The sequence below is a fragment of the Sceloporus occidentalis genome, unplaced genomic scaffold (assembly GCF_023333645.1).
Source record: "Sceloporus occidentalis isolate IW3139 unplaced genomic scaffold, rSceOcc1.0.p SCAF_147, whole genome shotgun sequence".
Classification (NCBI taxonomy): domain Eukaryota; kingdom Metazoa; phylum Chordata; class Lepidosauria; order Squamata; family Phrynosomatidae; genus Sceloporus; species Sceloporus occidentalis.
The window spans coordinates 1,914,032-1,938,824 of record NW_028317127.1 but is presented as its reverse complement, the minus strand read 5'-3'; the positions used below and the strand labels follow the sequence as shown (position 1 = coordinate 1,938,824).

Here is a 24,793-nt window from a genome sequence, read left to right as displayed (position 1 = left end):
ACACCCCCCTGTCTTGTCATCTTCACCAAGTTCTGCTGTACCCTGGGCTGGCACATATTAAATATATTCTTCTCTTTGGTGCAGTGCCTGATTCCATTAGTTCCACAGACCTTTTGGGGATTGTTCTACTGTAACATTCAATGACACCTGCAATGGTCACGTGCTAAATGGTGAGCATAAAATGTTCTTCTGGAGTAAGAAGAATATCTCCAAATCTCAACCAGCTTCAGGGTCTCTTCAAGTGTTCTACTCCAATCGCTACGCATCATACTCAATCATCCTCCTCTACATATGTGGATGGAAACCAACCAACCTGTGGAAAAAGAGGCACTGGATATAGTCGTATTCAGCTGAGAAAACATGGAGTCCCAAAATTCAAATTCTTAGTTCAGATATAATAGATATAAAGAAAACGTCTTGCTGCCTTATTTAACAATTTGGTGAAAAGTTTGGGCGATGAAATTGTCCAAGGACTAATAAACCTTATTGAGAACGAATTATACATAAGGCTTGTTAAAGTCAAAGTTTCAGACAGGCATTTTCAATAAGGAGGTAGCGTGCTGCTTAAAAATAAAAAACATCTAAAGCTGAGTAATGGGCCTATAGGATAGAAACCGTTGTTTCTCTAAAAGTATTGGGTCTAAAAGCCTGTAGATTAGTGTTCCTGGAGCATGTAATGTCTAAGATTATTGTTTATCCTAAATCTTTGATTACTGAGAACACTTGATGCTTCCTTCAATTACCACATTATTTTCTGCGTACTTTCTGCCAAAGCTCCTGTTTTTGCTTCCCACTGCCTCAATGAGAGGAAATGTATTAAAAAGGGCAGTGGAACTGCTGGCGCTGCTGCCGTATTTATTTGGATATGAGTTACAATACTGCCAAGTGACACTTGGTGGTGTTTTTGTATCAAAAGAAGATTGCCGTTTCCCGCATTTTTTTCTAAACTAAGCAGCAGTTATCGGCACAAAATCTAGGTTGGCGGATATGTTGCTAACCTAATCATTCTGTCTTATTTCTGTATTAAGACTTGTTGCAAGTGAAAATTAACATCACTTTGCCTGGAATTTGGGCTTGCGACTCTACTATAATTATCACCACCTACGTGTCAGCCAGTTAGGACCATTCACCTCCTCAAGCCTCGTCTCTTTTGTACAATGCTCATTATCCAAACCATAACACACTCATTTGGGTTGGAAGTTGTATATATTTTTGTTTGGACCTATGCATTATAGAAAGAGAAACTCCTAGTTAATACATTATGAATATGGATTATGTGTTATGCAGGGCCACCTCAGCCCTTCTTGCAAATAAATGTGCTAGGGATTGCCCTATATAATGCATAACCAAACCCTCCTGCTAGCTTCCACTTTGGTGAATAAACTCCTGTGAAATTAAACCCCCTACCAAATATATATTATTGTCTATAAGGACCTCTTTATTGTAGTCTTACCCAGGTACAGACACTATTGACATACCTTTCCATTAGACTCTCCTCTCCACCAACCATTAGTTCCTGCCTTTGTGTAGATCTTCACCACATCTCCTTTGAACAGGGACAGTTCCCTCATATCTCTGGCACAGAAATCATAGCGAGCAATGGCAATACCTAGAACTTTTGGACTCAGAACTGCAAAAATGAGAGAGCCATGTTATAAAAAAGATGGAGCACAAGTTAGCTAGCACAAGGTTCCTAGTAATATAGTCACTGTTATGATTACCTTTCCAAGCCTTTCAAGGATGGACGTCTAAAAAGGCACATGAACAGGAGATGCTAGTGAAACCCCACGTAAAGAGGATTTATTGATTATGATGGGTGATGAATTATATTTTCCCTGTTACAAATATGTTCAGTTGTATTTATATCTCTCTATAATACCTCCTACTACCTCCAGTAACCCTTTAATTCCTTCTACTAACCTGAGTAGCAGCACCCTTCCTTTTCACTTTTTCCTAATGAAACTGTTCTACAAACTCCTTTTGAGAATCTGTACAATTCCTCCAGGTCCCCCATTTAATATCTATATAACCTCCCATACTGCATCATAGTACCCTTTTCTCTCGTTCCATATACATCCTCAGTCATCCTCATTTGTCTAAGAATCCATCCTATTGAGTTATCACCAATGCAACTTGAGAAACTTGATGAACATTTTTTTTATTGTCCAATATTAAAAGTACTGCCGTGTGAGCAACAAACACGCACATGTTATCAGACATGCAGCATGCTCAGGGGACCCATGACTCAGAGTTGCCAACACAAGAGATAATTATCCAGAACATAAGTAAACTTTAAAGTTATTTCAATGAAATATATGAAGTTATACAATTATATAAAATATTTAATTATAAAATATAGCTAAAATAGTTAATTAATGGCCAGCTTTAAGAATTTTCGAAATAGAGAAGTAAGGACCCAACTATGGGATTCACTGGACTAAGAACCTTACCACCCAATGATGGAATTACGATCCAGAAAGAAGATACGTGACTCACAGCCTCAGAGATGATAAGAGGGAGAACACAGCTGACACAAAGACTGGATAAACTTGATACATCTGGATAGTCATCTACTACTAGATCTATCATACTACTACTACTACTACTAGTACACCAAATAGTATGAAACAGCAGCTCAATCAATGAATCATTCTTCAATCCAGCAATGGTAGTTCTATAGATAAGCCCAGATGATATCTATATACCTAATTAATCAAATGTTGGCAGCTCTGATGTCATGGAGAGGGGCAAGCAGGAAAAAACAGAGAGCGGTGCATAGCTACCTGACCAGAAGGGGGCGGTGGAGGGGGGCAGAAAGCTGTACTCAGGCTCAGTAACAAAAGCAAACCCACACAGCACAGACGTGGCTTGGAGAGAAGACAGACAAGCAAAATCCAGAATCACAACCACATCACAGTATTACTGAAAAAAAACATACACTAAGCAGCATCACTACACACTACATCCACTTAACACAAGCACAATAATATTTATCAGAGAGCATGGCAACAATATACACAGCATTGCTCTGGAGCATAATAATATAAAATATATACAATCACCAGTACAACCATTATACATCTGCATCTACTCGACCAGTAGCACCTCACTGAGCAGTCACTTTACACACAGCGTCCCAACAATTATCATTCTGTAGCACAATCACACACCGAACAGCACCAACACATCACACAGCGAGTCACGGGCATGCTGGGATGGGTACACAGAGTACACCATGCCCAGGAGCCAGTTAATCATAGGTAGCAAGACTGGTTCAGGTCAGAGATACTTCTCCTACCAGCCCATTACGCTGCAATTGCAAGGTTTCAGCATCTGCTGATGCAGAACTGCGTACTCCTTCTCCCTCAGGCTGCAGCTCTTCTCCCAAACATGATGTGTACGGGAGCCCTTTGGTGTTAATGATAAGCAAAGTATCACTGTAACCATCAGCGATACATGACAGCATAACTGTCACACCACAGTGTTATTTGAACTGCATAACCACAATGCACAATATCACAAAGCCATAAACACCGCCTCACATGGTCACTGGGCAGCACATCCACATTACACAAATTCAATTGACTGCACCCCTTCGCGTCATGGAATCACTGCTGACTACATTGCATACTGTTCCTGTAATGCACACTGAAAGCCCCGCAGCTTTACACACAGCAGTATGACGTGCGCGTCAACACGAAACCCATACAGCAAGCTAAGAGAGAGAACTCGGGTGTCCAGGTGTTTTGGTTTTCAGATGTTCCAGGTGGTGCACACAAAAAAAGTTTTTCAGGTGAAAAGATACTGGTAATGATACTGAAGAACATTAAAGGGACAGTCCAGCCATCAAATGCACCTTCATGCACATGGCAGCTGTGTTGTCCTTTTAAGTTTAGTAGTATGTCCCCTGCAAACCAATGGTCTTGTATTAGAAGCAGGATAGCTTTATGCCTGTCTCATGCGTGGTTAAATTCCCTCACTGAATTAGTCATTATGATGGGAGGCTGTTTCATTTATCTGTCACTCTCTCGCTAAACAATGTTTTTACCAATTACATTTAAGTACCATCTAACTTGCGTTGTGTGTTGTGTGTATTTTTCTCGCTAGGGAGAGAAGCCAGTTATTACACTGCTAAAGTTCTAGCAGCAAGCTGTAGAGAGGAAATGAAAGCCTAATTTATGTTTACCAATAATGTAATGGTGCCAGCAAATGGATATTAGTAACTACTTACACATCCCTGATGAGCGGTTCCGGATTTGCCCAGCCTGGTTTTCCGGAGCCTTATAGGGGAAAAGTAGGGTTGTGTCCAAACTCCTGAAACCTTCTCTGAGAGATTGGTGTTTATAATATTCTACAAGCTCCTACAAAGAGAAATTCATATTCATTAAGTAACATAAGCCATTCTTTAAGTACTCTTTGAACTTAGTTTCACTGCAACCCAGTTCTAAGTTCAACATTCACAATATCCCAATCTAAACCCCTAGCTATAGTCTACTTTCCAAGCCCATACTCCTAAGGTATGACATACATGTTCCCAAATATATAAACTGATATGAGATGAGAAAACCAGATACAGAATATAGGCACAGTTACATAAACCGGGTTACATAGATGTGATCAGGATATGACAAAGACTTAAGAGATGTAGTAAGACAAGGGCGTGAGACACAGATATGGACATGTTCAGCACCCGGGATGATGGCACTGACGTACAAGGCATACAACAAAGCAAACCTAGAGAGACACACACATGCAAACAGCTTAGTTTAACTGTGAATAAGTGAATTTGTTTATGTTCAGAACGGCAATTATTAAAATATACTGCTCTACTTTTCTTTGAACGTTACTAGGCTGTAAAACCCTATAAAATACCATTAAAAAGGAGTCATGAGTGTTGAGAGTTTATGTGTGAGATAAAATTCCTTCCTAATTTGTGCCTCTTATAAATGCCTTTGTTCTTGGAGGATTAATTTACGCTGAAAATAATGACGGAAAAACAAAACGCGTTTACAGATAATGAAACGGATATAATTTTTTTTTTACTAAAATGGTTTATAATTCTAGGAGCGTTCAGCAAAACCTTAGCATCCTTTTAAGAGGCAGCAGCTAGGCGAAGAGTCATGCGCCCCTTCAACATGAGGCATGCACATAACTTTTAGCTGCAATGTTAACTGTGATGGATTGTGCTATACTGTTCAGTTGGGTCTATTCACTAAGAGGTTAGGGGTTAGCTCAACTCATCATACTCGAACTGCTTTTATATTCACTAACATAAAACTTGTATGCAATCGCCTGCTACTTAAGATTTTGCCAGGGCATGTGAGTTGAATTATAGATTGGAACAGCATGGCAAAATGGATACAGATGCCCCCTAAGGGCATTTAATTTATGGAAAAAAAAAAACATCCCACTGGGTATGTGTTATGGGGTGAGGTAGAGGCATGGGATGTGGTCTGCCCTCCAGCTTGAGTTAATTGCCCCTGTCCTACAGTGGGCAGTCCACAGCTCACTTTGGTAAATAGGGGTTGACAAGTAAATGAACAAGTTGTATTATGTGAATGTGCTGCTATAACTTGCATGCAAGCTCATGCATACTCATCTAACTTGGAATCTAGGTTATAGGACCATAGGAAGAAGTCATCATGACATTAAATTCAAAACTGTTTTGTCACCGTCTCTGTGATATTAGGAGAGGAGAAACTGTAATGGTACTCCATACTACAACTACATTCTCTAAGACATTTACTAACACAGCTATGAGCCACGATCCTCAGCTCAACTGTTGGCTAGTATGTGCAGTGCTGTTGGACTGTGTGTGTTCCATGGATCTTGGCTTTTTATATTAGGATCAGTATGCCTAGGATCCCTGTAATACAACTATATTAAAAGCTCTTCAGAGCAGAGTTTTCCATTATACTACTTGATTGTAAGCTTTTTGGACCAAAGTCTCTATTAATAATGTCACACTATGGTTGAACTAAAATGTAATGTCCTTGGGGTGTGAACTCATTGTGCACCATAAACTCCAAGTTCTACCATTATATAATGAGATAGAAGGACGGATGGAAAAGTTTCTCATGCCTTTAGAAAGAAGATGCAAGATCCAAGACATGTCTTTTAAAGAAGTCCAGGAGTTGTGTGTGAACAAAATATCTGCTTGTTTTTCTCTCCAATCGACAATCAACAAAGCATCCAGTTTAGCAGGGGCTGTGGGCTGCTTTTGGGCAAAGGAGTTTAACAAACAATAGATCAGCATGACATTTTTTGAGTGAAAGAACTAAATCAATCCTTACCATTAAACTTTTAAATTTCCTATTTTCTGCTATGTGGAAAAAGCCATCTCTCGTTAATATCTTGATGTGCTTCACTTCGTTGTTATACCTGCGGGCAAGGCATAACTTCTGAATATAAATTTGCTTTTAATCAGCCAAGGATCAATAATTACCTGCGGGCAAAGCCCAAAACAAGAATAAACAAATTCATTGCAAAAGGCAGGGCGTATATCCCATCCAACACAGGCCTGACAACTCATTAACAAAATATATTTAGCAACATGTAGGAAAGATGCAGTGTGTTTTTGATAGATCAGACCGCAAGATCGTATTTAAATCCAATTAGTTCTTTTATATGCAGTGTGATTAAATTCAAATTATGCACCGTTATGGCCCAGTGCCTCATTCCAATACACAAAGGTGTCTAGATAACTTTTCTTCAAGCCAACTTGCCCGGAACTTTAGGTAGAGGAGTAAAAAGTCAGTTATAATTGCACAGAAATAAACATTAAAAATGTACAGCACATACAGATGGAGAGATGAGTACAGATAAAACATGGACAGAAGAGCTAGAATAGCATGAAAAAGATAGATCAGAACTAATCCAAAAATGTAATGGCACAATGTGTCAGACAAAACTCCTTAATGGTGATCATCAACAATGACAAGAAAACAAGAAGAGGAGATGAGTGTTGGCTACAATTTTCTTAACCATTCTGTGTTTGATTCAGGAATAACTTTTGGCAATAGTGAGCTGGGGTGAAACCTAAGAGTTTATAGAGAAAATGGGTTGCTTTTGGCTGTCACAGATTCAATAGGTAAAAATACAATTTCATCTAAGTTGCACCATAAGGCTAGGTTTCCACTTGTGTTTTTGTCCTGCGTTTTTTTCTTGATGAAAAACTGCCACTGCATTCTCCTGCGTTTTGGCATTTTTTCTGGAGTTTTTTCTGGCGTTTTAGCCTTTCTGTGGAAATTGCTTTTTTGACCTTAGGCAGTTTTTCCAGCCTTTACACTTTGGAATTTTCACCCAGCTAAAAGGGATTAGGATAAATGGCAAGTATCTGCCCCCTCCTGATGTCATTTCCTTGGTAGAGTTCTACTTAAACACGCCCCGGCGGACCCTTTTGTCTATTTTCTGTGGTTTGTAAGGCATGCTTTATTCCAAAGTGATCTACACTTTATGGAGAAAAGTATTGGGACACCTGACGATTACAGTGAAAGGGACATACCAAGTCATTTTGGACAATGGGAATAGGTTGGGGAAGGCCCTTTTCTATTCCAGCATGACTGTGCCCTGGTGCACAAAGCAAGGTCCATAAAAACATGGTTGGATAAGTTTGCTATGGAAGAACTTGACTGTCCCACACACAGCCCTGACCTCAACCCCATCAAACACCTTTGGGATAAACTGGAATGGGATTGGGAGCCAGGTCTTCTCACCAACATCAGTGCCTGACCTCACAAATGCTCTACTGGATGAATAGGCAAAAAATCCCAAAGAAACACTCCAAAATCTTCCCAGAAGAGTGGAGGCTGTTGTAGCTGCAAAGAGGGGACCAACTACATATTACTGTCTATGTATTAAGAATGCAATGTCATCAAAGTGCCCGTGGGTGTTATGGTCAGGTGGAGGGCCGGCCTTTGGGGTGTGTGAGCTGTGCGGCCACACAGGGAGCCATGCGGCCGTCCCATTACCAAGGCCAGGGCCGCGCCGAAGCGGGTGCACAGAGTGCACAGCACCCAGGCAGCAGGCCCCCTTTGTCTCCTCTGCTCCCTACTGCTTCTCTGACTAATATAACTTCCCGACGCTCAGTGGTGAAGCTGTGCGCCGCGGCAGGGCAGCGGGAATGATGCCTCGCGCTCCGGCCACAGGACTTCACCAGGGTAAGTGAACTGGAAAAAGAGAGGGGTAGATAGTGAGAAGGGGGAGGAGAGGGGGTAGATAGTGGTAAGGAGGGAGGTGAGGGGGTAGATAGTGAGTAGGGGAGGAGAGGAAGTAGATAGTGAGAAGGGAAGGAGAGGGAGTAGATAGTGAGAATGGTAGTAGAGGGGGTAGACAGTGAGTAGGAGAGGAGAGGGGGTAGATAGTGAGAAGGGGAAGAGATTGTAAGAAAGGGAGGAGAGGGGGTAGATAGTGAGAAGGGGAAGAGATTGTGAGAAAGGGGGGTAGTAAGAATCTTGAAATAAATGAGTGAGAATGAGTAACACAATGAATGAAGTAATGTGTGGATGAATTGTGTGAATGCGTGAGAGAATAAATGAATTAATGTGTGGATAAATTGTGTGAATAAATGAGATAATAAATGAAATAATGTCTATATGAATTGCGCAAATGAGTGAGAGTATAAATTAATGTGTTGATAAATAGTGTGAATGAGTGAGAGAATGAATGAATTAATGTGTGTATGAATTGTGTGAATAAATTAGAGAATGAATGGATGAATGTGTGGATGAATTGTGAGAATGCATTAATAAATATGTGTAAATTATTTGTGGGAATGAGTGAGAGAATGAATAATTTTGTGAAAGAATTGTGTACATGACAGAGTGAATGAGTGAGTGTTTTGTGTATGTCATAGATTTATAAGTGATTTGGGGAAGGCAAAGATTGCACAGGGTGGAAGGGTGTTTGAGCTTTGGGGACCAAGATGGCACAGGCAGGGTGTTTATGGGACAAAGATGTCTTATGCTGGGCTGTTTGGAGACAAAGATGTCTTATGCTGGGCTGTTTGGGGACAAAAATGGCTCAGGCTGGGCTGTGATTTGTGTGTGTAATCTGGGTACTATGTGGACACCAGGGCTGGCCTTTGGGGTGTGCGAGCTGTGATCTATACCTGTAATTTAGGGTTTTTTATCTATACCTTTAATACTGAGTTTATATGTGGCTTTGTGTGTTATTCTGTTGATCTATATCTGCTATGCTATGTTTCCATACATTATGTATGTATACCTGCAATGTGTCCATGTGCTGTTTATTTGATCTATACCTTAAGTGCTGTTTCCATGTGTTGTTTATTTGATCTATACCTTCAGTGCTGAGTTTACATGTGATCACCAGATGATCTATACCTGCAAAGCTGGGTTTGTGTGTTATTCTGTTGGACTATACCTGCAAGTGTTGTTTACATGTGTTGTTTATTTGATCTATACCTGAACTACAGGGAGGAAGGAAAAGAGAGGCGTGGCTTAGTGAATGAGGGGAAAAAGGGACTCTGGGGAAGAGTACGGGAGAGAGGACCTTTCAAAGTCACGGTACGATCAGAAGGGAAGACTGCACTGACTTTCACAGTCTTCCCCTAAACTGCAGTCAGTGTGGCAAATATTTATTTTTTGGTGTGGAAGCGGAGGGAGTGATTGCATGTTAGGGTGTGCGTGGAGGGGGTGCAAAGGAAATAATTGCCTGGGGTCCAATTTTTTCAATATTTAAAGAAAAATGTTTATGTTACAAAGCTTGCACTGTTAGCTGTTTTTTCCTATATTTAATGTATTTAAGTTACAGTGTTTCCCGTTATATTTTATTGCACTTGCACATAAATTATCTCTAATTAAAACTAGTTGTTTGTTACAAGATTTTCTCCGTTTCTTTTTTGTCGAGGGGGGCACCAGAGAAGTAGTCCGCACTGGGCGCCTGAACACCTAAGGCCGGCCCTGGTCAGGTGTCCGAATCCTTTTGTCCATATAGTGTATTTTTTAATGTCTAGGGCCAAATGCCATTCAGTTATGCCTGCCACAAGAATCAGTTTGTTTTTTGCAGAGGCTGGAGCTGCAAAATCTTTATGAGGCCTTGTACTGACCTCAAGGTTTATGCAGTTTACCTCATTAGTGAGAAACCCACAATGAAACCTCTTGGGCTACTTAGACCTCACAGAATAGAGCCCTAAGAGTTTTGACATCACTCTACTAGAAAGGGTCAATAAGTGAGTATGTTTATCAACCACCTTGACCAACAGTACTAATACTATCAGGTAGCACCCACTGTAGTGATTTCATAAAGTATGTAGACAACATGGATTCACCAACATCAGAAAAATATGTAAAGTAAACAAAGAACCTGCCACCGAAAATATTTTCCTCTTTAAAGCAAACCATATATCTATCGCTGCAAAATCTAAATATAGATTAACCAAGATGGATTAAACAGGGTTTGTTTCTCTCTGGAAGTAACTATTAGGTCTTAAACCTTCCAGCTTCCACCTCCCTTCCTAATTACTTATGTATGTGCTACACTTTCTAAGAAATTCACTTCATTAGTACACTACAGTAACTCCATTTCCAAGAAATCATGCTGCTTTCCTGCTTACCCGTGTCAAAAGAATTGCATTACTACACAATGGTGCATTTTTTGTTTTTGTCTCTATGTCACCAATAACCTTGGCAAAGCACACAAGAAAACTTTGCATTAAAGTTTACTAATGTTTGACTCATAGGCTACATACAGTACTACAGGTACTGCGGACAAAAGCTTACATTGGGGGTCATGTCCCCCCAAGAGAAAAAAGAGCTAGGCGTTACCCATCCTTGCTCCTTACTTAAAGGAAAAGAGAGCATAAAGTCATATACAACCCGTGGATGCACGCTTCACAATAACTGAGATGGTAACAAGTGTGCCACTACATTATTTGACTCACATAAACAATATACAGCAAAACACATTTTGTGCTGAAATGACTTGCTTGACTACAGTTGTATAGTGTCGATGCATGCAGACATGTACATACTTTTAAGTGGACCCACCTCAAAAAACATGGAAATTATTTTATTTATAGTAAGTTATGAAAACAGTCAATATTTAAGAATGCAAAATTTTATTTTCAGATTGTGGTATAGTACATGGCCTTTGTGAAATAACTTAGGAAGCAAAAAACATAATAATATGTCCATTCAGTAACTCTCTACAACTAACAAATAATACAGTGGAGAACCCTTAAGAAGGGTTCAAGACAGATGGGCATTAAGGTCCATTCACTTACTTAATACTGATTGCGTACTCTCCGTTCTCCTTTGTCCTGTGCCGGATGAGGTATGTGCTGTTCTCCCTGTTCATGAGTTCTGTCTCCGCTTGTACTCTCTCCATTGCTCCTGCATACCTTGGGTCACAAAGTAAGCGAAATGACCTTTTTAGCAATTGGTATGTTTCCTTCAGACCTTTAAGTTTGCTTACACACTATTAAAAAGGATTACCTTAAAAAAATTTTTAAGTGATATCCTGCATACCATGGTAAATGATAAATGTGCATTTTTATCTGTCACTTTAACCAAAATATTTTTGTGTACACCTCACTAGCTGAAAATGACACATGGCTATTAAATCAAAATATCAAATACAGTCTGCATAGTATAGAAACTATGTATAGTATAGAAAAGAATGCTCCTGTAATACTTACCAAGGCTGTCCAGAATAATCAACAGGCTTTGGGACCTGTCAAGGTGAAAACAAAGAATAAATCTAGCTGATTGTAAATCAGTGTCTCCCTGATTTATTTTTGCCCAATAGAAATCCCTTGTAATTAAAACATTAAATTGAGACAATATCAGCCATGTTCTGGAGATTTATAAACATTTTGATTTATGTTGGTAGACGTATTCAGTTGTTTCAGTGGTGTACTTGGCAGGAGACACAGGACGATGCTGCCCCTAGTCTGGCCCAAAATTGTTTACAAGGAGCCGGTTCGACCTCGACCTGGCCGGACATGCCCTTTGTGCACAGTTATGGACTAGACTAGGGAGCCAGGAACATAGCTGCTCACAGCCAGAGGGAAAGCTGAGGTTTGAGGTAGGGGAAGGAGGGAGAGGGTAAAGGAAGCAGTATGCACGTATGATTGTATGTATGTTAGAGTGAGAGTGTATAAGTGATTGTGTGTGAGCATGTATGTGTCAGCAAGAATGTGTATGTAAAAGTGTGTGTGAGCAAGAATGTGCATGTGTAAATGTGTAAACATTGATGTGCATGTGAGCATGGATGTGTAAGTGTGTGTGAGCACAGATGTAAATCTGTGTGAGCATGTTGTGTAAGTGTGTGTGAGCATGGAAGTGTATGATTAAATGTGTCAGCATGAATGTGTATGTGTTTGTGTGTGAATGTGTAAGTGTGCATGAGCATGTATGTGTAAATGTTGGTGCGTGTGCATGGATGTGTAAGTGTGTGTGGGCATGGATGTGCATGTTTAAGTGTGAGCATGAAGGTGTATGGGTGAGCAATCTATGCCTATACCTCTCCATATACCCAGATCATTGTAGTGCAGAAGCATTATAGCAGTAAAACTATTTAAAATGTGTGCACATTCAAAGGGCATTCATTTAAAACAGAGGAAAATATTACTCCCTATTTACAGCTCTACTTAACTGAGTTAGAATTAACTGCCAATTTAGACACATTTCTGCCAAGTTTTGTTGGCATCGATGGGCAAATCAACAATGAAATTGGCAGGGTCACTCAATACAACTCAACAAAATGAATGTTTATTTAATTCCGAGGTTAATAAACACTATGGCAATCTGACAAAATGAACTGTGATAAATGAATCTACGGAAAGGGAGAGCAAACTTTAGTAAAGTTTGCAGTGTTGGTCTTAAAGAAGCTTAATGGTATATCTTAAAGATGGATGATGAGTTTATTTAGATTAAGAAAAATGGCATCCCAGGGCCAGAGGATTAGTGAAGCACACTGAAGTCTGCTTTATGAGAATATTATTTTCTGGAGAATATTATAATCCTGGAGAGCTGGGGGTCCCTTTTGAAAGGGAGGTACCAGAAAGACACATTATGTCTCGTTGAGGCTCATAGTGCAGCCGTATCACATTTCCTATTGGGAAAAGCTCTGTCCTCCAGGAACAGTAAGATGTTCAACTCTCCATTGATCGGTAAACACAGAATTGGGGTGTAATTGCTAAATTATAACGCCTGGAAATATGTAAAAGGATAGAAATATCAAGTAATCCCTTTTTACTTCTCTAAAGCAGCAAACAGACAATCCTGTTTTTTTCTGATGGGATATAACCTATGTGTGACATCTCTATTCAGTATTGTTTATCTAAGTACAGGCAGGTGTCTCTCTCTTGAAGGCAATCAAGGTGATGAGCAAAGGATGTACTGAGAAAAAGCTTGTATTACTGTATTTCCTAATCAAGGACAAGCAACAATTGCATCACTCACTGCTGTGTAGTAAAGCTTCTGTTGTGTTCAGACATGTAAGAATATCTCATTTTATAAAGCTGGAATAAAATCTTATAATTGAAACAATTAAATCGAGTCAGTAAATCGAGTACTCACACATGGACATGGTTTGACGGCGTCACTTGGGAAATAGCCAAGTTCCCCCGTGGACAGATTCCTGCCCTAAAAAGAAAAATGGTTCATGTCATGGAATGTCTTAGATTCCAGTTTCTTGCTTCCGCTGCCAAACAGAAATAATCACACACATTCAACAGTTAGCATAAAAAGTAACGAGTAGTCGGTTAGTCTGTTGCTTTTGTGCATTATTGTTCTACATTTAAATATATGACAATTATATTGGAGGAGTTATATGAAACAATAGGAGGGCTGTAAAGACTGGTAGGAAATTCTATGAAAGTACAGAAATGTATGGGGAGAGATTTTATGTGGCAGCCGGAGCAAGGAAAAGGTTAAATGAAGCTGAAACTGTTGATACGTACCTGCCAGAATAAGCTGTGTGCATCCGCTCTTATAACCTCAATGGTGTCTCCTACATATATGCTGAGAGGAGGACCCTCGAAAGCAGAGGGTGGGGGCAACCCGCAGTAATTCCTTATAACCTGCATCTTTGGCAAACCTACAGATCAAAGAGCATGGCATCCAGTGACTTACTGATAAAAAATAAATGATTCATAAATGATTATTTATATAAATCTATTATTATTTATTATGTTTATATATTCCGAAAAAATTATAGTGTGTAGGCAACCATAAGGCAATCTTGTATAATATGTAGGTAGTATTTGTGACATGCACGCCGTCATTGGGTTAGAAATCTCTCTGCCCCTCTTTTCTGCCTATTCTACAGCCTTAAAAGACATAACAATGTGTATATAGACAGCGGAAAATGTGTTTATCATCTAACGTATGACTAAAACACGGCATTTCCTCTAAACAGGACACAAAGTTACATGGAAAAGTGGTTTTAAATGTTGGACGGCATGGATTTCATGTGGCTTCAGTCTGCCACACACAAAAATCCAGTCTACAATATTTTATAAAAGTGTTGCGAAAAAAGTGTAACAGTTAATATTTAATATAGTGTAATAATTAACCTTGCGACATGTAGAGTTCATACGTGTCCATCTCTATAATCTACAATCCCAATGCTCATCAGATAAGTAGCTAAACTATCCACAAAATGTTCTAGAAAGTAAAACGGAGCTTTAGTAGAATATTACAAGCTGTCCGTATTGTTTATTGTGTTAGGGTTTGGATCTGGAAATTCATCCAATTCCGAGATATTTCACACATATTTAACAATTCCGTAAAATTGAATTGTTTGTTTTTGTTGATTTGAGATTATCACTTCCTATCATCTTTGAAATTTTGAGCGAGTGGAAGTATTTTCCCAGCAGTAATTCTATTTTATAACAAAATGTCAGGTACGATTTGCAAATATTGCAAGAGACTGAACAAATTCATATTAGCAAGATAATGATTTGCAGATGAAGTCACTAATTGGCACTGACAGAAAACACAGACGCTGCAAATTAATTTATGTTAAAATTAGGAGGTGTTTAACACAATATATTAGAACCCCCACCGATGTGCATTCATGCGTCCCAATTATCTATGCAAATTTCAGCGAGGTGTTTCCCATGTGATACTGAATCAAGCGCAGAACAAATCTAAGATGGGTTTGCTCAGTAAAATATAAGAAAGTTATTGCGGAATGCAAACAGATAATGTGCGGTACGTTCACAAAGAGCTATATAGTAGTGACAAGAAGTGGATCACCCTATTGGGGCGATGGGCAGCCCGCTGTTGTCTGTAGGGATAAAGGCAAGCTGGAGACATCAGCAGTGATATCCCATATGTTATCTTTCTTTGGATATTTAGAAACTGCCCCCCACCCATGTTTATATAGTATATTTGTATATACATGCACACGCATACATACTACTTCAAATGGGAGGCTTTTCCAAATAATGTCCCCTGTATTCGGGCCCAATCCACCAATGGTGACAACACCAATGGAGTCAACTCTATGATTCTCTAAATATAGTACCACTCCATGGTAAACAAAAATAATCTTCCCTTTAAATGGACACCAAGGGTAATTCTGCTGCAAGTTATATTGGATCAATCAGCATCACCAGTCTTTTGATTGCTATAGTAACTGTGCAATGCGTTTTCTGATCAAAAAAACATAATTAAAGAGGCTAATATTTGCTAATATAGTTTTTAATATGTTTCTACTTTCAGTTAAGGATTACAGCGATATATTTCCCTTTGGAGCCGCCCAGGGACTAACCCAAGGCAATGTTGCCTGATGCCCCCTACCGAAATTATGGAAAGAATACTCGGCGTAGCCCTCCATATTGTGCCTAAGGCATAAGCTACAAAGTTTTCACGTCCTGGGGCACTACATTTGATGTGGGTATACATGTATTTATTTGTGTATATATATATATATATATATATATATATATATATATATATATATATATAATCTACAGACACCAGACAAGCAAGAAGGCTTGTTTCTCCCTCAGAAATCTCATGGTGCTGCCACAACCACAAGGGATTCTGGGTAGGTACATGCAAATAAGGTCAACAATGAGATAAGTGGATATAGAGGCAAAAAGGTGATCATTGTAGACCTTATTTGCATTTGCCTACCCAGAATCCCTTGTGGTTGTGGCACACACACACACACACACACACACACCGAGTTTTGCAGTATGTGGTAATACCTTTTTTTGTGAATTTTTTTTAAAGGTATTAACCTTCCTTTATCCAGCCAAAAAGAGTGTTGTTTTCTCACTTGTTAAAGTGAGGTTGATAAAAAATAGATGATCAATTAAATATGTATTACCACATATCGCAATACCGCAGTGAAGCGGCTCAACTTAACGATGTATATATTCAGTATATATGCGCTATGGGAAGAAAAGGGAGAAAGTTAAGACTGAAAACCTCTCGAATGCTGTGATGGAAACCCACTTTATGATGTCTAGAATAAATGTGATGGGCAGAGAAAAGAAGATATTGGTAACTGAGTGAGCAAGACAGTGAAAGTGGTAATGAAAAGAACATGAAACATGAAGAACGCATTCCATCCAGTGTCATTAGTCCAATTAGATTGAATTATGCATTTAATTTGTCCCTATTTATGATTACAGCCGATAAATGCATTACTAGTTAAATATTTTACTTTCAGAGCTCAGTTTTCTGTTTTTAGCAACCGGGTAAAAAATATATCTTTTGCGCGGCCCTGGTACCATTTATCAGCAGTCGACTTTCAATAAATCACATTGTCTTCACATCCAGACAAGATTAACTCTTATGCCACGATGAATACATAAAACGCCTGCGCCCCTCTCTACAAAACCAGTCTTTATTGATTAAAACATAGCAATTCCTCCTTTGCTCTAACACACATTTGCCTTTACCTCTTGGCGGAGTTGGTTTGACAGTGAGCAAGTTATTCCACATTCCAGAAAAAAAAGCCTTGAGAAGATTCTGCACTTGATACAAGCGAGTTTGTCTGTGTAGAATGTTTTGTTTGCTGCTTCGATTGGTTATATGTTTTTTTTTCTTTATTTTTTTTCATGCCACTGATTTTATTTTAACTCTTTTTGTTCCTGAAATGTGAGGACTGCATCATATGCCATATAGTACTCAATGTGTTAAACCTGAATGCCTTACATCCCTTTGCCTCCAAAGGCTTACACGTAGGTGTGCAAATATTTTGCTTTCCCATGTCTATGGGCTTATTTCACTTTACTTATGACATTAATGATTACGTATTAGAAATAAATTATTGTTTATTTTACTACATAAGCTCCTCTACAACTGGGTGAAATTTGAGACACCATCAATGACAACTCATTTCAAGCAGGACCTACAGTAAGGTGTGACATTCGGCATATTCCCTGCACACCAAGAATCTTCACGCAAACACACAGTCTCCCCAAACTGCTCAACTAAAGTCGGAAGTCAAGCGTTCAACATAGTTTCCAAAACAGCATTATTTGACTTAAACACGTACTTTAACTTTTATTGAGCTTGTTGGCAACTTTAATTCAGTCTTGTGCCAAAAAGAATCAAAAACACACCCTTTTGTGTCAGGGTATAAAGAAGCGGTTAAACAAATTCAAAAGACGCTCAGCAATGGGATAAATGAGTGCAGTTTTATTGCAAGCGTTTGGAATAAAACTGCACTCATTTATGCTATTGCTGAGCGTCTTTTGAATTTGTTTAACCGTTTGTGGGATTTGGTAGAGTCCTGCTCATGTTGGTGTGGTCTGCCCTCTTTGCCTGCTGTACGGTATAAAAAAGCCTGCCCACCTATAAATGCGCTGAGAGGTGTTTTCTGGGTAGTGTAGGAAATGCTTGAGCGTAAATAAATTATTCCAGTATCACAGAATAACGTAAAAAATTGAAAGCTAGGCACAGCAAGTCTGTATGCACACATCAGATGCATAGAATAATGTATGTGTTCGGAAAATTAGGGATTTCATTTGCACACATTAAGAATATGTGATAAAATGCATAATTTGGATTTATTAAATATATGCAATACCTCTGTAATTATTGGTGTGTAACGGGTTGCTTTAATGTGTGTCCTTGGACTGACTGGCAAAAGCCGCCTGCTACAGGTGACTGAGCAGCTGAGCCTGAAAGCAGTCAAGTTCAAAGCAATCATGGATTGGTTTTTACTTTCCCAGAAGCTAAAGAATAATAAAAGGAGTAAAAATGCTTCATGCTTAATGGGCCCCAAAAAAATAACAGATGCAGCCCCACAGATTACAGCCAAAATTAAGAAATGTGTAATGTATATTGGGAGCTGTCGGAAAGAAAAAGTGGTTGAAGTATGTGGGGGTATGGGAACCAAGTTTAGCCTTGTTTTTGAAGACAAGACTTAGTGAAAGATATTTTATTGCACCCATGAGAAAAGCTATAACTAAACTACCATCGTATCTGTGGCAGGCCAAGTTGGATGACCATTTCTGAATGTAGGTAATGGATGCAGGTCACAGACTCAGTGGGGTAACAAGGGGCAGACTGGATAGATCATTTACTCAAGGAAGAAGAATGTTAGTGGTAACGCGGGTTCATTACATTATAGGAGAAGGTATGACTATACTTCCAATACCATCAGGAAGACCAAGCTGACGTTCTGACATGTCTCAACTGAACTTGGGTATTATCATGGACAAGAATTTGTATGCTACGGGTAAAAGCTCTTTTATAAAATGGCAATTGTCATGTATGTCACCGGAATTGTTGAGCACACTCTTGAGGGTTCTATATTTTCTACGCATCTGTCCTTTAGAAGGAAACTAACCTATGGGAATGAAAAAGCACTGGCCTGATTAATAATTAAAATCTAGAGAGGCCAAGAGGTTAAGCACAATGTTACTCAGACACCAAGCATGGAAAACTACTAAACATTCACTCGTGTTTACTTCTGTAGTTGTTTCATCGGTGACCTTGATTTGAGAAACAACACAGTTCCCAGGAAGCCCTCATATTTTCTATTATGCGGTTGGAAGGACATGTCCTTATTAATTCTAGTTACCCATGCTATGCTTATGGTTTGAGAAAAAAAACAAATAATATGCCTGGTCTAACCTTCCTATAACAAAGTGACTGTGAAATTCACTACTAAACAGCAGGTCCGTAACAAACTGCTGTCCTCGTCAGACCATACATAAGGACAGGGTGCTCTTGGAACGCAGAAAACCTGCAACTGGAGGGAGAAGAGAGGCCAGATGTTCCATCACCCAGTGTCAATATACAATATTCATAAAAAGAATAAATTATATGGTTGGTTTTTTTGTAGGGACTTAAATTATTCACAAAATTATTCCAACTAAATATATCTTTTGTTTTGGAAGACAAACCTGGATCTGTGTATTTAACTGTCCTCCGGGGTCCATTTTCTTTCTAGGAAAGAAGAAAGAGAAAATAAGCTTCCTTCGTTCATTTTGTCGCTAATACCCACCATCTGCCCTAACGCATTTCCAAGACACAACTACTCACCCTGTACCTGTATAAGACTCGTGTGGTATCATCAGTTACTTACTTACAGAATACCAGGGCTGCTACAATATGGTACAGTTCATTCCATTTAATGAAACATTACCTGTCTTGTGCTACAAAGCCACCCTTAAAAGCGTTGCTGCTCTTCTTTCATCATTTTTTATTTATCACGTAGTGTGGTAGAACTGAAGATGCTGAGTGACAGCATTTCCATTGACAACGTTCTTCATTGAATCATCAACTTTATGAAATTAAATATAAGTGTGAAACATGTAGTGTTTGTTGGTCCCTCTCCTACCGTATAGGGTGCATATAACAAATTTATTTATTAGTGAGGACGCAATTTGGTATTTGCAATGCGGACAGACTGAAGGTTCTTCTCCAGCAGAAATGCTTCACCTTTTGCCTCCACCAGAAGTCCAAAGGTTGGGTTTGTTATTATTTTTCATGCTAATTGTTATTTTTAAGATCTGCATATTTAATCTATCATTCTTATAGATACAGAACGAACAGGGATTGTTTTACCACACGACGGGAGTGTTTCGTTTTGCATAAAAGACATTTATACATTACAATGTGTGACATGGTGTTAGTTATGGTAAGGAAGAAGTGTTCCGTTGCTTCTGCTAGGAACTCTGTGTAGCGGAAGTGTTATTTAATGGAACATAATACCATGATATAGTGTATAGTTCCTTGCAAAAGCAGTTTTATGTTCTGTACAGTGTGTGCTCTTAGTTCCAAAACAAGACTGGTACATTCTGTGTGAAAGATGTGTTACATTCCTCAAATATACAAGCATACTGTGGGCAAGTTCTGTACAGAATGTGTTTTAAGAAGACAGAAGTCAACATGTTATACCTGTCCGCTTCACCTAACAGTGCATGTTACAGTACACCACACAACATACACGGGGGGTTGGGAGGGAGAAGTCATTCATATCTCATTGATAAGTGCTTTACAGCACATCCAAGCCGAACAATCAATGTATCGTTGGTATAGGCTTAGTTCTAAACAGCATAAATTAGAGGACGAGAATTCAAGAAATATCTAGTTACATAGGCGCAACTGTTTGTGTAAAGCGCTACAAAAAGGATCAAAAGAAAAATGACTTTTTAATATTTATTAATGCCATGTGCACTCGGTCCAGATGACTGGGCTTTGGTTTTCCGAGCCAGGACGCCCACATGTTCTGTGTTTTTCCACTATGGTTATGGCAAGTGAGCACGCAGTTTCTGGCACAGGGTGTAAGAAGAACTTATGGGTTCTGTGCCCTAAGGCTCTCTGCTTCTCATGCCGAGTCACATTCCAGAGCACATTTGGAGAACAAGATTTTCCGCATGATTACTAAATAAAAGAGATACTAATTCCTGCTTTGGAAGCACAAACTGTATTCTGGATCCTGCACCTTCGGATCTCTATTATCAGCCGCTGGACAGTAATAGTGGGCTGCGCTATTCTGAGCAACCCACATGGCTTATTAGATACTCAAAACATCTAAGTACATAGGTGACTTGTAAGTCTTTTTAGATTATAAGATCTCGGATGGAAGGATCTCATATCCAATCATATATTGGCATTACACACGAATTACATTAGCATAATTGGAACAACTATTTTAATGTATTAATGTAATTGTGTTTGTATGAATGCTCTTCTGTTCGTGTGATGCTACACAAAGCTAGGTGCGACCGCTTGGACAAACGAGACATTCCCCAGAAGAATAAAACTACATTTTCTAATTGGCTCCAACAAGAGATTCACATTATACCTCACCACCCTTAAAATGCTGTATAGTACAACTAGAATTCATTATCTCCCTGAAATGTGTGAATTTTTCGATCGAAGGAGTAAAATGATATACTTACCGCTGCCTTCAAGGTACAAGAATCTGAAAGAAAGTTGGAGGTCGGCATTAGAGGTGGCAGGTTTGGAGATCTGCAAACACTGAACACGAGTTTTCCTGCTCTGGGGGTATTGAGCTGTAACATGATCATGGGACTACACAATTGCTGGCACCGGGCCACATCCTTCCACCCTGTAACTGCACTCTCTGCAGGTTGCTAAAACATGTGAAGTTCTCCTGTCGAATTCTACAGCTATGTACAAATCTATGTGAAAGTATTTATAGATCTTTCTGTGTTTCGGAGTGTTTCTCGTTGGGTGATTGGGAAGGGTGATTGAGGGGAACACGAGTGAACTCAGCTCTACTGAAATATAATAGTCCCTAACATTTAAACCTCATGCCTTATACAATTACAGCATGTGAAAAACACAGCACAGGGTTCTGAGAAATACATTGATCACTTAACCAACAGGTAACGCTATCATACGATCAGATTACGTGGCAGCACAGGGGCATTTACTGACCTACAGGACCTGTAACATTTATCCCCATGTTACATTACTCCATTTACCTGACTTACCGTACTTCTATACTGAGTTCATGCAATAAACAGAGTTCATTGACTTCTATTGGGTTTCTGTATGCTTCACATAAACACTGAGCAGCACTACCTCTGAATGAAAATTGATGGCTTGTTTTAGATATTCCCCCCCATCTTAAATCTTCCCAATCTGGGTCCCTAAAACCACCCCTGGTGTAAATTTTATTCAGATCGCTGTAACTATAATGGGTTCCTATTACAAATGTACAAATAAACGAGTTATTGTTTCTCTTTTATGCAGTACTATATCCTATGTTGGGCAGTGGGTCCAGTGGGGGCAGATGTCCTTCTTGAGTGATCAGACCCCTGGTGTACCTGCTCCATGGGCTGGTTGGAAGGGACATCTCTGATCTACATGCCAGGATATGACATTGTATCAGGACACTTAGCAATGAGGATGGCGGCCGTGTGGGGGCACAGCTGCCTGAGGGTGCTGCTCTGCGGGCAGAGCCTGTGCTACTATGCACGTTGGGGAGATTAAAGGAGAACATTTGTTTAGCATGACGATATTCATTTATTAAAACTGTACTTTGTGTTTTTTTGTTTGTCAAACGTACAATTGTGAACATGTGAACAATTTTCCGTCCTTCTTACCCACCCATCGCAAAGGCTGCCCAAACCAAACTACAGTTACCACCTGTAGCGTGTCGTCATACAGATATACTGTATTATTAAACATACTTGCTCACAAACTACTAAAAACTGCATTAATATATTCCTTTTCATCTAGTGTAGGAAACGTCATCTAGATGATTCTGTGTATCACTGCGTCACATACATATATATTTTTCTAGTTATTGTTAGGCTTAAGTGCGCAAGCAATGTAAGCATCGTCGTGGGGAAAGGGTTACTCATCATTACTGTAGACCTCTGTGGCAGAGAAGGTATCTGAATGTCTTTGCAGCAATTCCCTGCAGTAACTGTCTCCTAAGTGGCTCTTATAATAATTGAAGAGGGCCTTAGTCCCCATGAATTTCAGGCTGAGTCCTAATTGTGTTTATAAATGGCTCTTTTAAGGGTATATGTGCTTCCATAAAAACACAGAACACTTCGAATAAACCTTAATTATTCCTGCCTTGCTTTACGATCTCATTAAAATGCTCCAGTCTCCAGGAATATATCATACCTCCTCGCCCGCATGTCTCCACTCTGCCCAGGCACTCTTTGTGAGCTCCAACTCCACATTTCGGACAAAAGTATCCTTGGAAGAAAGTTCCCCTGCCAAGAAAAGGCATCAATTGGTTTACTGAGATTTTGAGGTACCCACTTTCTACAGATACCCTTCTTGATAATACCCGGATTGTACCCACATTTTGCTTCCTATTTTGCTCAACCAAAAGCAGAAGAAAGACGATTTCTCTCTATCCCTTGTTAACTCAACGAACGTAAAATAATTTATCCTGCTATGAAGACCTGAAACCTTATTCTGTTCTTGGCCACATATTCAGGATAGCCATATGCCGATCCCATGTATATTTAAGTTCCACTGCTGAATTCATATCTACCACCTCTGCTAGGAGGCTGTTCCACTTAACTACAGTAAAGTAAAACATCCTTACATTACATCTAAGCTTCTGACCCTAGGTTCACACTGTAGTCTCTTGTCCTTAAAGAGGTCAGGGCAGGCAGAATTTTAACAAGCAGGCAATGAAAGGCTGAAATGATAGCCGGTGAATAATACATGTTGAATACATGTAAAGCCGACTAAATGAAAGTGTATGTATTTACGAAACCTCTGACCTTAGTGTTATAGAAAATGACACCCTGAAAATGTGTATCAATTACACCCTATTTTAATAGATGAACATATTTTACCATTTACCATAATGGTGGGAGTAGCATTTGCGGCGAGATGTATGCGGTATCGAATTCTATAAATAAATTGCATTTTTACGTCTTCTAAAACATCGGCAAATATACATACAATGCACAGCTCCGTGAAATGAGATACCTGAGCAACATCTGACATACTCGGCAGGACGTGACACATTCAAATGTGTGCATTTTAAACTCATGGTAATTTGCACTTGCATCCACTGGCCGTATGTTGGACCTACAAGGAGAAGAGACAGCACCGATCACTATAAGGAAACCAATAACCTTCACTGATCATCCATTGCTGTTCCACTGTCAGAAAAGGATTAGATTGGGGAAGAAAGCTGGAAATGTTCCTCCGTAGAAACAGAATATCATTTTGTAATATTAAAAAATTATGGGTAAAGTAGCTGAGTGGTGTCTGAGATTAAATTCTTGAAAAGGAAATGGGCGAGTGATTCAAAGCCCAGAGCAGTTCGGTACTTTCGCAAAGATAAGTCAAGCTTTTGGAGCCTCATGGATTTGGCAAACCAGTGGGAACACCATATAAACTATCATCTCAAGATAGTAAAGTGGCACATAAAGGGCATTCTTAAGTGGTAATGCTAAGGCTGCCAAAGGGGGTGACTATAGCGGCTAGCCAGAAGCGCCAAAAGCATGGGGCAGCTCAGGGCAAGGCTGCAAACCAGGATAGGGAGGCTGTAATAAGGATTGTGAGAAGAGCAATAAGGCACTTTGATGGGTAGTATTAGTTGTGAAAGTAGACCAATAAGAGAAAGCACAATATATAAATACTGAGGTTTTGAAACAGATAACACAGTTTGGAAACAACGGTAAGCATCTGTCATGCCAAACTTGACAAGCATCATCAATATATTTACAGGTGATCTGCGTCATGTAAATGCGTTCGATTCATTTTCCTTACACCCTTTTGCCTCACAACTCACAAATTATCAAGTCTAATTCATCACTGCATGATAAAGCAGCATCCCTTTTTAGCTAATGCAAAATAAAGGGTTTAGCACCGATAAAAAGACATGCTAAATAAAGCCT

The 24,793-nt window shown here is 39.4% G+C and overlaps 1 protein-coding gene across 3 annotated transcripts in view; it reads right to left on the bottom strand.

Annotated features, from left to right (window-relative positions):
- Nucleotides 1–271: 271 nt before the first annotated feature.
- LOC149280808 (guanine nucleotide exchange factor VAV3-like) overlaps nt 272–24,793 on the bottom strand; it is an 80,208-nt gene continuing 55,686 nt past the window's right edge. For 2 of the 3 annotated variants that reach the window (XM_089500077.1, XM_089500078.1), the window contains 11 exons: nt 23,877–23,978; nt 23,011–23,143; nt 19,343–19,385; nt 13,928–14,064; nt 13,545–13,610; nt 11,660–11,694; nt 11,246–11,362; nt 6,294–6,381; nt 4,232–4,361; nt 1,479–1,630; nt 272–313 (listed from right to left, as the gene is read on the bottom strand). In XM_089500077.1, coding sequence (XP_089356203.1) covers nt 272–313; nt 1,479–1,630; nt 4,232–4,361; nt 6,294–6,381; nt 11,246–11,362; nt 11,660–11,694; nt 13,545–13,610; nt 13,928–14,064; nt 19,343–19,385; nt 23,011–23,143; nt 23,877–23,978 — 1,045 coding nt within the window. Of the gene's footprint in view, nt 314–1,478; nt 1,631–2,783; nt 2,868–4,231; nt 4,362–6,293; nt 6,382–11,245; nt 11,363–11,659; nt 11,695–13,544; nt 13,611–13,927; nt 14,065–19,342; nt 19,386–23,010; nt 23,144–23,876; nt 23,979–24,793 lie in introns of all 3 variants that reach the window. The other variant, XM_089500076.1, reaches the window with a different exon arrangement.